The sequence below is a fragment of the Falco rusticolus genome, chromosome 5 (assembly GCF_015220075.1).
Source record: "Falco rusticolus isolate bFalRus1 chromosome 5, bFalRus1.pri, whole genome shotgun sequence".
NCBI lineage: Eukaryota > Metazoa > Chordata > Aves > Falconiformes > Falconidae > Falco > Falco rusticolus.
The window spans coordinates 67,139,655-67,153,188 of NC_051191.1; the positions used below are offsets into that span (position 1 = coordinate 67,139,655).

Here is a 13,534-nt window from a genome sequence, read left to right on the forward strand (position 1 = left end):
AGCAGAGTGAAGCCTCCTCACCTGAAGGAAAGTGCCCCCAGGGGAGAAAATACCACCCTGTCACCAAGAAAGCAGCTCTAGGCTTTAGCGTTGGTGCTTCCCTACCTGCCAGGGAGGCCGCAGGCGCGGTAACACGCAGCCAGTGCTGGGGAACGCGGGCGAGGAGCACTGCCAGCTCGGGGTGCGTGGTTCCCCGCGCTCTGGGTCGTGTTGTTGGCTGCTGGCTCAGGGGGGACCTGAGCGCGTCCAGCACGGGAGCCCCTCGGCCCCAGCAGGATGCAAACGCGCGCCCCGCCGCCTCCCTCCGCCGGCCTTGCCTGCTCCTCCCGGCGGGAGCCCCGGGCACCGGAGGGTGGCGGCGACCCGGCGGTCCCGCCCGGGCCCTGCAGCCTCCCTAGCCGCCTGGGGCGGGTCTCCGCTCCCCCGCCGCCTCTCGCATGGTGGCGAGAGGAAGCCTCCCTCCGGGGGCGGCCCTGCACAAGCACGGGGCAGCGCCGCCCGGAGACCCCCCGGCCCGGCGGAGGCGGCGGGGCCGCGGCCGGCGCAGACAGGGGTTAACACCAGCGAGCGGAGCGCACCGCACCGCCCCTCGCATCAGCGGCCCCGCAGCGCCGCCGCTCGGCCCCGCCGCCGCCCCCCGCCTCCCTTCGGCCCCGCCGCCCCCGCCTCGGCTCCGGCCCACCGCCGCCGCACACATGGCCCGGGCCCCGGTAAGTCCGCCGGGGGAAGGCGGCTCCTCCGCGCCCGCCGCAACAAAAGCGGGGCGGTGCCGGGGCGGGGGCGGAGGGGGCCGGGCCGGGCGAGCGGAGCCCCGCCAAGTAACGGGCCGGGAGCGCGGGGGTCTCTCGGGGCGGCCGCCGCGGTGGGACTGTCGGGGCGCCCGGGGGAGCGGGGCGGGGCGGGCACCCCGCGGGCTGCGGCGCTCGGTCGGGGCCGGCCAGGTGGCGGGGACCGCGCTCCGGCGGCGGGGAGCGGTCCGGTCCGGTCCGTCCGTGCGGGGGCGAGCGACTCCCGGCGGCCTGCAGCCCCGCCGTCCCGGTGGGAGGGCAGCCGGAGCGCGGCACGGGCCGTGGCGTCGTGGAGGGCCTGGCCGCAGCCATCTGCTCAGCAAAGCTCTTGCGTTCGGCTCGCTGAGCCCGGAGCCGGCACCCCGTGTGTACCGGCCCGCGGCGGGGCTGGCAGGGAGGGCTGCTGGCAGCAGTGCCCCGGCCGTGCCGCGGGAGCTGTCACTGCCCGGCGGCGAGAGGGGACGGGGGCCCCGGTGCCTCAGGCGGGGATGTGGCCGCTTGGGGAGCTTTCTGGGGAGAGGGGAACGCGCTGGTGTGGCAGGGTGAGGCCGGGGCAGCCTGCGGCTTGTTAGGGATCCCACCCGGCAAGGACTATGCCCGGGGCAGTCCTACAGGAAAGCAAGCAAGCACTCTTGCTCCAGGGCTTGCACGTTTCCCCTGTTACCTGCCTTCAGCCTTGGGAAAGGTTATGCTTCCCAAGACAAATGGAAGACTTTGAGATAGCCTTCCAAGTAGCTCTTCTAAGGATTTCCATCAATGGATAGAGACAGAGCCTGTATTTCGCTCACATGTGTTTGTGTCACTTAGGCAGCATAAAAAGAACAGGCGTCCCCAACTGTCTCCACGGGGATGTGCTTGGTGTTGTGCATCCTTGAGGAGAGCTGCCTTTGCCCCTGTCTCCTCACAGCCCTGGGCAGAAGAGATTCAGAGGAGGCTTGCGGGAGGAAAGGTGGATAGGGGATTCTCACTTTTAACGGTGGTCTCCTGAAAGCCAAAACCGACCAGTGCAGTTTAGAGCAGGTCTGAGGTAGCTCTAATTAATTCTGAGTGGAGATTTATAAAACGGGAGCTGGTTCCTGAAGAGTTCCCACTCTGCTTTTAGCAGCGAGTGCTGCCTCCAGGTAGCTTCGCACTGTTTTACTTACAGATATAGCCAGTGTTTATAAAAGGAACAGCACTTCAGCCAAAGTTCCCATAAATCAGACTCTCTCATTTTCTGAGAGACACAAGAGGAGGTTCCTAATGTGAATGTTTATCCTGTGTGTTTCATAGCATCATTTCAGAAGTAGATGACAACCATGTGCAAACACTAACACAAGGAGAATGCTAGACTAGCAGTTCCCTTGCAGGGTAAGGCCTTCCTGCATTTAGAAAGCATGCCTTGTGTATATATGTATATATATTTATACATATATTCCCAAAGAATATTCTTCCCTTAATGCTTCTGAGCAGAAACACTTCTATTTGATTAAGAAAGGCCAGCGATCTCCCATGACATTCATTGAATGACACAACAAACCCATCTCTCTGCCGAGGACAGAGAGCTAGTCATGGTGACACAAGCAGGAAAAATGGATTATTTTTCCATTTTGCCTTGTTCAAGAATCGCCATTTCCCAAATTGAACAATAGTGAGTGAACAGTTTTATGGGAGAGGGCAATATCTCTTCAATGCAGTTATTTCCAAGCAGATAACATCTTTCTTATTGAATCCCAAGCAATGTTATTTCAGGTGCTTAGGTTTCCCCATGCACTTGGAAAAGATGGGTTTTCCCCTTGTTTCCCATACTGTTGGCATGGGGAAGCACTGTCGACTTTGACAGTGCCTCAGCCTAGGAAGGAGGACTCCTTCTCTTGTTTTCATCTTCCCCTACATGCCCTCTGAAAGTGTATCTTACTCAACACCATGTAGAAGAGCCACAACGGTTGATCCTCCTTTGCTGCTCACTTCTCTCTTCTGTTCCCTGTGTCAGCGCTGGTTGTCCACTGAGACACATTTGCATTGTTCAGGGCCATCAGCAGCTTCAGAGCAGCAGCCTGCAACTCTTCATCCCGTGCTGCCTTCCCCATGGTCAACAACTGCTGAAGTGTTTGCAGTGAACTCTGCACATGGGTATCTTGTAGCCTCAGGAGGACATCTTGGATGTCACTGGTGGACAGCTCTCCTTGCTGATGGCCACTGGCTGTCACCTCCATGGCATGTGGGTCAGAATGATTTAGTTGCATGCTACTTGATTGTGGCGTGCCCTTAGGTAAGGAGGTGGAGATCACAGCTACTCCTGTGTCAGGGCTGGAGCGGCCTGGCTGGGTGGTTGTGGGAAGTGTGGGGAAAAGGGGCTGGTTTCTGAAGATGCTGGACAACCCTGCATCACTGCTCGTGGTCATGTCATTGAAGGTTTGTGTGCTGTCCAGCTTGGCTTTGCTCTCTCCTGGGCATGCAATCCTCTGTGGAGGAGAAAACACACCTCTGTAGAGTCGGTGGTCTTCAGGAACAGGCACCCCCATCCTGTTCTGTGGGGTTAGCACTCACTATGTAATCCCATCTTTCCCACTCTCTACCAAAGATGAGCTCAAGAAAGGAAAGAAACCTTCTTTCCTTGTCAAGTCTCCCATAAGTTGTAAGTCATCCCCTGTGACTCTCAGTTGTCTTTACTTTCCTTTTCTTCTAGCCTGCATGAATCACCCATTCTCCTGTAGTAACCTAGATTGTCTCAACTTGTTTGGGAATAAGAGCTGGAGATATGGGCTGAGGTGATCCTCAAAGGTTCATTTTCTTGAAGAATACCTTCTGCAAAGTCTCCTTTTGGCATGTGGGTGCAGGTGCCATCAGTGTAAGCCCACCAGTCTAAGATAGTCAGCTCGGTGATTGCCCCCAGAAGGCAGGCTGCCCATGGCTCTCTTCTATCCTCTCTGTCTTTCAGCCTACTCTTTTCCCACTTCCTCATTTTCAGGACTCTCCCTTTGCCCATTACTTGCCCAGAGCACACCATGGTCCTCAGGAAATAGCTGAATAACTCACCTTAATGAAATATCTTTTCCTAGTACAGCGATAAAAAGAAAAGGTGCAGAAGTTGGGGAAGGCAGAAATTCTTGGCAGTTCAGAGCATACGGGTCCTAGAAAGAGGCAAATAAAGACACAAACTTGGTGATAAACTATAGTGTTGGGGTCCCACTAGCCCTCAGCAATAACCTCACTGTTGAATGACATTGCTCCATTAAAACCCCCATGCCATTTGGGTGCCTCCCTGAACCCTGGTGAGAAACTCCACTGCTTCTTGGTCATCTCCATGACCCAAAGTGTGAGAGGAGGCTGGTCCTAGGGACATATGTGGATGCAATCAAGTGTGAGAGAGGATGCTCATGAGCAGAGGTGTCTTCTCCTCACTGCAGGACTCCTACCCACCCCTCTCCCCCACCAGCTTCTGAGAACCATCCCCACCCAGTGATCAGGTCCAGGGCTGGCCATGCAGGACCACCATCCATCTTGCTTGCCCTTGGGAGTCATGATGGCTTTACCCTCAGGGATGACTCCGTGGTTTTCGTACTTGTCCAGTCTCTGGACCAGGGGGTTCTGGCAGCCGTACAGTGCACGAAGGAGGCAAGCAGTGCTGGCGTGGCGGGCAGTCCGGAGAGACCTAAAGAACTCACGGTACTCTTGGTCAGAGAGTGGTGTTCCTGGCTGCTGCGCCTTTGCACCCCAAGGGCCAGCTGTGCAGCCCCAAGCCATGAGCACTGGTGAAAAAATAAAATGCAAAGAGTCAGAGAGAGAAGGAAACGCTAACCATGGCACATTCAGAAGAGCTGGAGGGCTGAACCTAGATCTCTGTTGCTTTCTCAGGGTGGAGGATCCAGCACAGGGAAAATGCAATAACAGGCTCAAGACAGGGGGTCCAGAGCTGGGGAAAACCTGCTCCACCCATGTTGAAAGGGTGTGGTATTTTGGGGACAATACATGGCTGAGAGCCCTTGACCAAAGCTCTGGAGATTAAAATCTTGAACTGGGAGAAATATCTTGGCAGTCATGGCTGAAACTGCAAATGTACCTCTGCTGTCGGGGCTGGATCAAGGATACTCTTTCCTTTCAAGATTTTAGCCTCTGCAGGTTCTGTTCCTCTGGGTAAGTTGGTCCAGACCCCCTGAGTTAATGGAGCGTGCTCCAGTGGACATGTGTATGCCCTTACAATGGTCCAAGCATTCACTGAACCATTATGCAAAACTTCAAGTCAGTTCTTCCCTGTACATTATGAAAGCTTGTGAAATCAAACCTTTGGAGGTTAGTTGTGCCCAAAGAAAAGCTTCATGTGCAATCATAATTTCACCTCCTCTTGCATACGCTTTTTATACATTTTTTAAATACACAGCAACCTACTCTTCTTTCCTAAAGACTTGGCAGCTCTTTAAGTGTAGAGACTGGACCTGCTCTGGCAAGGAATCAGTTTCCTAGGTTAGGCACTTACTATTTTCAGGACACCTGCCTCATTTCCCACAGCTTGGAAGGTGTATGGAAGAATGAATCAGGAAGACACTGGAAGGGCATGGATAGTTTTGTGGATACTCTTCCAACAAGTAGGTTTTATTTTTGGCTACACAACAGAGGCTCCTGTAGGATGCTAAACAAGTACCAGGTTTCGTAACATATTATTAATGGCATTTTCCTTTACCTTCTGGGTTGCCATTTATAGGAAGGCTGAGCTCTCTTGCAGTTTTGGAATCTGCATATGGTGTATTTTGAATGGCAAGTAAGTGCTACATTAACGTATGTACTCTGAGAAGCCAGGGCTGAGATATCTCAAACTGAGATTCTAGAAGTAGTGGATGTTTTTTACTTTAATCCCTCACTGACCTCATTTTGCCATTTGCAAAATCCCTATAAGCCTATTAATAGCTGTGAAGCTCTAAAACATAGAGTATGTAAAAAGTTCATGAGGAAATGAGCCATTCTGTCTATAGCAGAGTTCAGGTAAATAAATTGGAGTCAAACACTGAACAGTAAGGGTGACATAACGTACTGAATAAGCTGCTCATTAGAAAGGTGGTGTCCATCCAGGGACTAAAGAAGATAAAACCCATGTGAAAACAGTGAAGCCAGCTAATTAAAGTGCTGGGTTACTATGTCCATACATGACAGGAACAAATCTAATGTTCCGAAGTGACTGTGATTCAGGCATGCTCCAAGTTTGACTTTGCAACTTCTGTAAAAGTCTCTTAACCTGTAATATCTTTTTTTTAAAAAAAAAAAAAAAGAAAAGAAAAGAAAAACTTCCTCGTGGCCTATATCTGGTTAACATCTATGCCATTTTATTAAGACCTATCCGTCTGTAGATGCAGCAGGGTTAAACAAAAGCATGTAACTTTCTTCCCAAGAGGACACCAGGGGCTGTCGCAGTGAGGCAGTAGGAGAGGACAGCACACCGCTTTGCCAGGTGACTGGGGGTGGGGGGTTTGCAGAAAGCAGGGAACGAGGAGACTGTGAGATGTGAGACCCCTCCATGGCCTCCTGATAGGATGTGGCCAGAGCAGCCTGGCCTTTCTATCCATTGCTTTCAGATATATCCCTTTCTGTTTGCCTTTACTCAAGGTCCTCTCTCAGATCCTTTTCTCCTGCCACCCCAGTTGTATCACCTGGCCAGCTCCTCCCTTCTGGCTTTGTAGGTCAAGTCTAATCTCTGCCTTTGTGCTCATGTCTGGTCAGCTCGAGCCCTCCTCCCTGGCTCCTGGGTCACTCTCTGGCCCTCCTCAATGAATAAAATACCAGCTCCAATGGGTGAAGACTGGCAAAATTTTAAACATCCCAGATCTTTCCACCTGAGGTGTTCGAGGGTGCTCCTGTCTCTTCCCCTTGTGTCCAAACTGCCAAAGCTGAGGGGTGATGGGGAGGGGTAAAGAGCAGCCAGGTCGGCTGCCCTTCCTCGCGGCCTGGCCTGACGGAAAGGCATTTCCTACTCACCAGACAGAACCAGACAGGCCCAGTTCGCCCACATCACGCCGCGTGCGGTGCCTGTAACAGCCTGGGGTCCCTGCCCTGCTGGAGGTGTCGCCTCTGCTGCTCGGCCCGCCTCCCACTGCCGCATCAGGTTTCCAGGCAGCGGGCGGTGGCGGTGGCGTTGCTGTGGTGTCACAGCCCCTCAGTGCCAGCTGTGCCTCCCCTCCTGCCCCAGCGCCGCCCGCTGGGTCCGTGCTGGGGGAGGCAGCGGTGGCCGCCTGCCTGAGGCTGAGCTCGGGCACAGGCCGTCCCCGGCGGGGTCTGCCCTCCTCCTCAGTGCCGCTGGGCCCAAACTCAAGATTTATCCGAGTTCGGTTTCCCCAGGGTGACATGCACTGCAGCTTTCTGTTCTCCATGTCTCTCCTGCTTCCTCAAGGCTTGCGGTGGTCTTAGTGGTGGCTCGTCCACCCCCGGCCAGCCACGTCCTTCATCCTTCACGGGGCAGCCCCTTGGCCTCTATCTGTCCATCTTCACAGGAGCTCAGCACAGCCCGTCACCTCCCTGTGCTGCTGGTCACCTCTCTGGTTCCTCAGTCGGCCTCACAAGGACTGGGTTACCTCGTCAGGCCTGGGGACTTGCCTTTGTCCAAACGTGGCTGCTCTGCAGGCTGGCACCTTGTCCCTGTCTGGTGCTCGGTGGTGGTCCAGGTTTCACATCTTGTTTAGGGACAGATCTTTACTACCTGTTGCACAACACGCTTTTCTGTTGTATCCCACAACTTGCCTGGCTCTATGCAACATCAGTCATCTCCTGCAACCATCTTCTGCCTTCTGTAGGTGCTCACCTACCATTTTAGGGTGCGTGTTGACCACGTGCTTACAGTGGCTCTCAAACAACAGCAGGACGGGACTGAACCAGAAGGACACATTTCCCCTAAAATTAGAAGGATGGTTCAGCAGGGTCAGGCTCACCTACAAAGTGGTACTGCCTTGTAGGTGGATGAGTGTTGTCTGGGGAGAGAGACCTCAGGCTTCCCTGCCTCTTACTTGGGATCAGCACCTGCAGCTGCAGCCTGCTGCTGGGAGGAGTGGAAACACCCTCTCCCCAAGGGATGATGCCCACCAAATCCACTGTGGAGGAGGCAGTGGGGAGCAGCAAGGACAGGACTCCAGGCTGAGGCAGAGCCAACAGAACGCCAGTTTTCCATTTTATCAGGAGCTTTCTTTTATCATGGTGGTGTTATGCAGCCAGGGAAATCTTCCCTCTGTCTTTGGGAGGGTCTGGCAACTGACGTCTATTGCAGTACTCTCCTCTGGTACACCACTGAGCAGCCAGTTCAGTTTGTTTCTCACTTTGAAAGGAAAAGATGCTGGTTTACATTTCTTTTTCTTATGAACACCCAGTCATGAATAATTTTACATTCGTTCCTAGTGGCATGGTGGGAATCCACATGACCAAAATGGTGCAACGCCATTGCAGAGCTGGCATTCACATGTGTAGGTTTTAAGCGTTTTCTTTGTGTAACCTGTACATTTCTAGGACATCACTGAGCCCTCAGAATCTTAAAAAGCCTCTGTACAAACACCACTGCACAAACGTAGTGCTAAAGCTAAAAATGGGTGACCTAATTTCCTATCCCTCAAACTGCCCTCCTGCACGGTGTACTTCTGCTTGAAAAAGTGATCCTTGAGAGGTGGGGTTGCATGTTGGTGGTCAAAACTGGCCAGAATAAATCATCTTGGTGTTCCTGCATAAACAGCTGTGTGTGACTGGGTTTTTTCTGCTCACTACCAGCCCTGTAAACTCCATTTGGAATGAGGCAGCCAAATTGCCAGTTTTCTGGAGCACAGGACTGGAAATTCTGCCTTTGGACTGCTTCTGTCAATAATGTGTGAGCAGAGCAAAACCTCTTCTCTTGCCCAGACCTGTGCGTGCTTAGCTGAGCCACTGAGACCAACCAAGCAAAATACGCCTTCAGTAAAGGCAATAAATGGGACTTTAGACAGACGCAGAAAACAGTCCAGTTGTGAAGGTGGCATTTTTTCTCCGGCTGCAGAACAGAACTGCATTAACTACATTATGTTCTCATTTAGTTCACTAGGAAGAAAGGCGATGGAGAGAAAATGGTTTGAGGAATCAATATATTTCTTATACAAAACTTAATAGGAGACATTTTTGGTCTGGAAGCACAGCAGGAGGAACATCCAGACACTTGTGAGTAGGCAGCAAACTGGCAGGCAGCTCTCCACAGCATGTGTAGTTGACCCCATCTTTGCTATGTGAGCTGGTTATGGGACCCAAACAGTGGTGTCACGGTGTGCGTGGCAGAACAGACAGTAGTGACCCTTACTCATCTTTCTGGGTATGATTTTCCTCTGGTCAAGGTTGCTTTTGTCTCCTAAATACTTAGTCTCCTGTAATCTCACTCTACAGCACCACTACTATGACGGGTATTTATTACATCTGTTTTCTTTCCTCTGATCAGGATCTGCAGTCCCTGACTTGGCTTTAAGCTCCTGGATGAAGTGAAGAGAAACAGCTTTGTGGCCAGAAGCAGCTAAACACCAGGACAGTAGAGAGATTGCTCACAAGGTAGGAAATTGAATAGAGCATGTCTGGGAAGGGAAGGGAAGAGCTGAATGCTGAAAATTTGGTGTGTACTGTGCTGCACGCTCCATACACACCCTGCCTCTTCTGCTCCTGTACTAGATAGATTCTGCTTTCGAGAAGATGCATAGATAGGATATGATAAAGATGAAACACACTTCTGGGGTACCTAATACCCTTTCAAAAAGACCCTATCCAAAATGAAATTAAATCCTGAGTATTTTTCAGCAAAGATTATACTCAGAAAGTTAGCAGCATAACTAACCACAGTGTGGCTTTTTCTTCTTTTCACACTGACAACATTTTTAATGTTTTACTGGTCAGTTCACTGCCTTGAGGTGCATGCCTTGGGCCAGTGCTATACCTTTATTTGTACTACAAATGTTTTTTAGCCCCGAGTGTTGTAAACACAGTGCAGTTGTGTCTTCCAAAATCTGCAGATCACCTGAATCAAAACCTGAAGGATTTATCCTGCTGCATTTACCTCATATTCTGACCTCCTACACGTAAGAGGATGATGTTAACTCTGTAAGCGGTACCATCTAGCTAACTGGCTAACCTCATACTCCAGCAGCCATTTCCAAGGTGTCTTCTCCATGAGTATAACTAACAAAAAATCAGGATCCTCTAAATGTTTCAGTCCAAATATTCATTCCCATTCTTGACTAATAAAATAGTTTATCTTTACACTCGCCTGTCTGTTCTGTAGACAAAACCTAGATACAATTTGCTGCAGAATATGTAGGGCTTTCTTTTTAAGGGAAAGGGCTATGACTATAAAGAAGAAAGAAAATAGTCTACTGGGCAGGGGTGGATGTTCCTGTGGTGTTGGCTGCTTCCTTCCTTGATCAAGCATGGGAACGCTGCAAGACGAGCGGCAATTCACAGGCAATAGGAAAAGAAGCAGCTACAGGGGGGTTGTTGAGGAGAGCAGTGGTGGTGCTCCTCTAACCTCGCTAGATGTAGGAACTTTGAGGACAAGCAAGTGACAAGTTTTGTCCTTTAGGGCTGTAACTTTATGATAGGGGACCCTCTTTGCAATCTGTGCCACAGTGGCTGCCCATCCTCGGATCACACTACCTTCCCGCACTCCTCAGTCTCCATGCCCTCACTCTGCCCAGGGAACATACTGAGGGGCTGGCTCCTTTGCTGTTAGCCAATGGGTGGCTGATGTGCAGCAGGTCTCTGCAGTTGCCCTGTTTGGACTTCTCCCTCAGAGAAGAGCAGGTTATTCATTGCTAGTTCCTCTGTTCGTTCCAGCAGGTGACAGGACCATGGGTGACACACAGAAGGGCGAGCTTCCTCTGGAAAGTCCTGTGAGAGCTGAACTGCATCTGTTCTCCTCCAAAAAGCTCAAAGGAGATAACCTCCAGGACACCGACCAAAGACAGGACCACAAGCAGGAGCTGGAGACAGAAAGTGAGGTGGAGACATCTTTTGGAAAGAGACAAGGAATGCTAACTCCCTGTGGGATGGAAGTTTGGGAGTGTGAGGACAGTGGCAGAGCCCACATCAGCAAGGTTATCCTTGCTGGGGACAAGCCACCACCCCTGTGTAGGAATGGTGCCATTTGGACTCAGCAGGTGGGAGAGAAAACCTACGAGTGTCCTGAGTGTGGGAAGAGCTTCAGCCGGAGCTCATACCTGAGCCAGCACCAGAGGATCCACCTGGCAGAGAAACCCTTCAGCTGCTCCGAATGCGGGAAGAGTTTCACCCGCAACTCGGACCTGATCAAACACCAGCGGATCCACACCGGCGAGAAGCCCTACCAGTGCAATGAATGCGAGAAGACCTTCAGCCAGAGGTCCAATGTGATCAGGCACCAGCGGACTCACACAGGAGAGAGACACTACCAGTGCAATGAATGCGGGAAGAGCTTCAGCCAGAACTCGCATCTCATCGTCCACCAGCGAAGCCACAAGGGTGAGAAACCCTTTAATTGCCCCCGGTGTGAGAAAAGCTTCAGTGACCGCTCTTCCCTGATCATACACCGGAGAGTCCACACCGGAGAGAAGCCCCACAAGTGCCAGGAGTGTGGGAAGCGTTTCCGGGACAGCTCGGCCATCATTCGACATCAGAGAATCCACACAGGAGAGAAACCATACGAGTGTACTGAGTGTGGGAAAACCTTCCGGCAGAGCTCCTCGCTGGTGACCCACATGCGAACGCACACAGGCGAGAAGCCCTACAAGTGCCCTGTGTGTGGGAAGGGCTTTAGCCAGAGCTCGGCGCTCACCACTCATCGCCGGATCCACGGGGGGAAGGTCTTGCCCATGTACCATGGTGGCCTCCTGCCCAACCCCTACCAGTGCACTGAGTGTGGCCGGAGGTGCAGTGACCGCTCCACTCTGGCCAAGCACCAGACCACGCATGCCGAGGAACGGCCCTACATCTGCGTGGAGTGCGGGGACAGCTTCCGGCGGAGCTCGGCTCTCAACGTGCACCTGAGGATCCACCGTGGGGAGAGACCCTACAAGTGTGAGGAGTGCGGAAAAACGTTCAGGCACAGCTCAGCCCTCGGTGCCCACCTGAGGATCCATGCAGGAGCCAAGCCCTATGAGTGCAGCGAGTGTGGGAAAAGCTTCCGGAAAAGCTCAACACTTAAAATGCATTTGAAAATCCATGCAGCCAAGAAACCTTATAAATGTACAGTGGGTAGGAGAATGCTCACGTCGTGCTCACTTCTGCCGTAAGGGCTAGAGCAGATGTTCAGAGCAGGAAGCAAAAGCAGTGTTTGGAGGTACGTGAAAAAGGTGGGTGATGAGAACCACGGTGGGAAGAGACTGACTGGAGACACAGTAACTCTGGGTGTCAGGGCTGGGTGCTTAACTCCAGTGGCACAAAACCCCTTGGGAGGTCTGGAAGCAGGGAGCTAGTCCTAAGAGCCGAGCACTGGTGGTTTAGGGAGAGTGCTGAGAGCCTGAGGAACGGGCACCAGCTTCTGGGTGCATTGGGGATTGTGAATTTGTAGTAGAGTAACAATTGGGAGAATCAGGTTTGTAAAATAACTTTACAGTTACAGAGGAGATCAAAATAAAAAGTTCCATGTTGATTCTGACTCAAAACTTTGGCTTGTTAGATACTGTAGTAGTCTTAGGAACTCTCTTTTTTATTACCTTCCCTTATTTTTCATGAATGTAGTAAGTTTACCCAGTGTTTGACAAGGTGCTTCCAAATCTTTTGAGTCTAAGACTTCGGAGCTGAACTTCAATCTACATGTCTCTTCTTGCTTTTTTCCAAATGTTACATGGGACAATGAATTCCTACCTCAGCACACAAAGCCTGAGTGACATGATAGCTGAGTAATGCAAAACTGTTGTGGCTGTTTCCAGAAAACATGGATGCGCATGTCCAGTTGGAATGCTGCCCGTTGTCTGTGGCAGCTTCTCCCAGATTTGTCCTTGCTGGTTTGAAATACCTTCCAACTCGGGACATCAACAAAACATGGGCAAAAATGTGGCCTTACCTTATTTAACCAAAAAAAAAGTACGTCCCCTCCCCTGAAGTTGTAGCGTGAATATGATGAATATGGTATATGATGAATTCCTACTGGTAATCGAGACTGTTTGCAATTTTGTAGCCCTTTTTATGGTGGAGTACTCTTCTTTAGCCCACTATTGTTTGTGAAGTATTGACATACAAAGTTCAGCGTTAACAGTTAGGAATGCTATATTTGCATTTATTACTATGCTACTGACTGTATATTACACAAACCTCCTCTGTATTGCTATGTTTTATTACTAGCTATGTGTTTCCCTCCTGAGTAAAACCTTTTTTCCCCCGCATCTTCCCGCTTTCTGTCCTTGGACCTGACGGGAGCGGAGTTGCGCCGGGGCCCTGCCCCACGAAGCCGGGGCCAGGAGGTCGCTAAGGCCGTCGGGCTGGGGGGGCGGCCGGGGCGCAGCCGGGGAGCCAAGGCCGGGCTTCCTCAGAGCCCGGGGCTGGCGAGCAGCCCCCGCCGGCCCCTGCGGGACAACGCTCGGCAGAGGCGGCACGGCGGTGCTGCTAATGCCGGGCGGGCGGCCGGGGCAGCGGGGCCTGGGGCCGCACCGACGCGGCAGCCCGCGGCTTCCCAGGCGCCGCGTAGCGGGAGGCACGGCCCGGCGAACGGCCGGGGGCCACGCTCGTCCCACCGGCACGGCACGGCACGGCACGGCACGCCCGTCCGCGCTGCGGGCCTTCCCTTCCGCCCCTTCCCTTCCGCCCCGCGCTGCCCG

At 52.5% G+C, this 13,534-nt stretch overlaps 1 protein-coding gene across 2 annotated transcripts; it reads left to right on the plus strand.

The window, feature by feature from the left end:
- The first annotated feature begins 651 nt into the window (after positions 1–651).
- On the plus strand, positions 652–13,338 carry LOC119149460 (zinc finger protein 501-like). 2 transcript variants are annotated; one of them, XM_037390725.1, is made up of 3 exons: positions 652–710; positions 9,196–9,302; positions 10,581–13,338. In XM_037390725.1, exon 3 carries the CDS (start codon positions 10,592–10,594, stop codon positions 12,008–12,010), a length of 1,419 nt encoding a protein of 472 aa, XP_037246622.1. In that variant the 5' UTR covers positions 652–710; positions 9,196–9,302; positions 10,581–10,591; the 3' UTR covers positions 12,011–13,338. The 2 variants fall into 2 exon arrangements, with proteins under 2 accessions (XP_037246622.1, XP_037246620.1); XM_037390723.1 differs by having other exon boundaries at positions 10,578–13,337.
- The last annotated feature ends 196 nt before the right edge of the window (positions 13,339–13,534 follow it).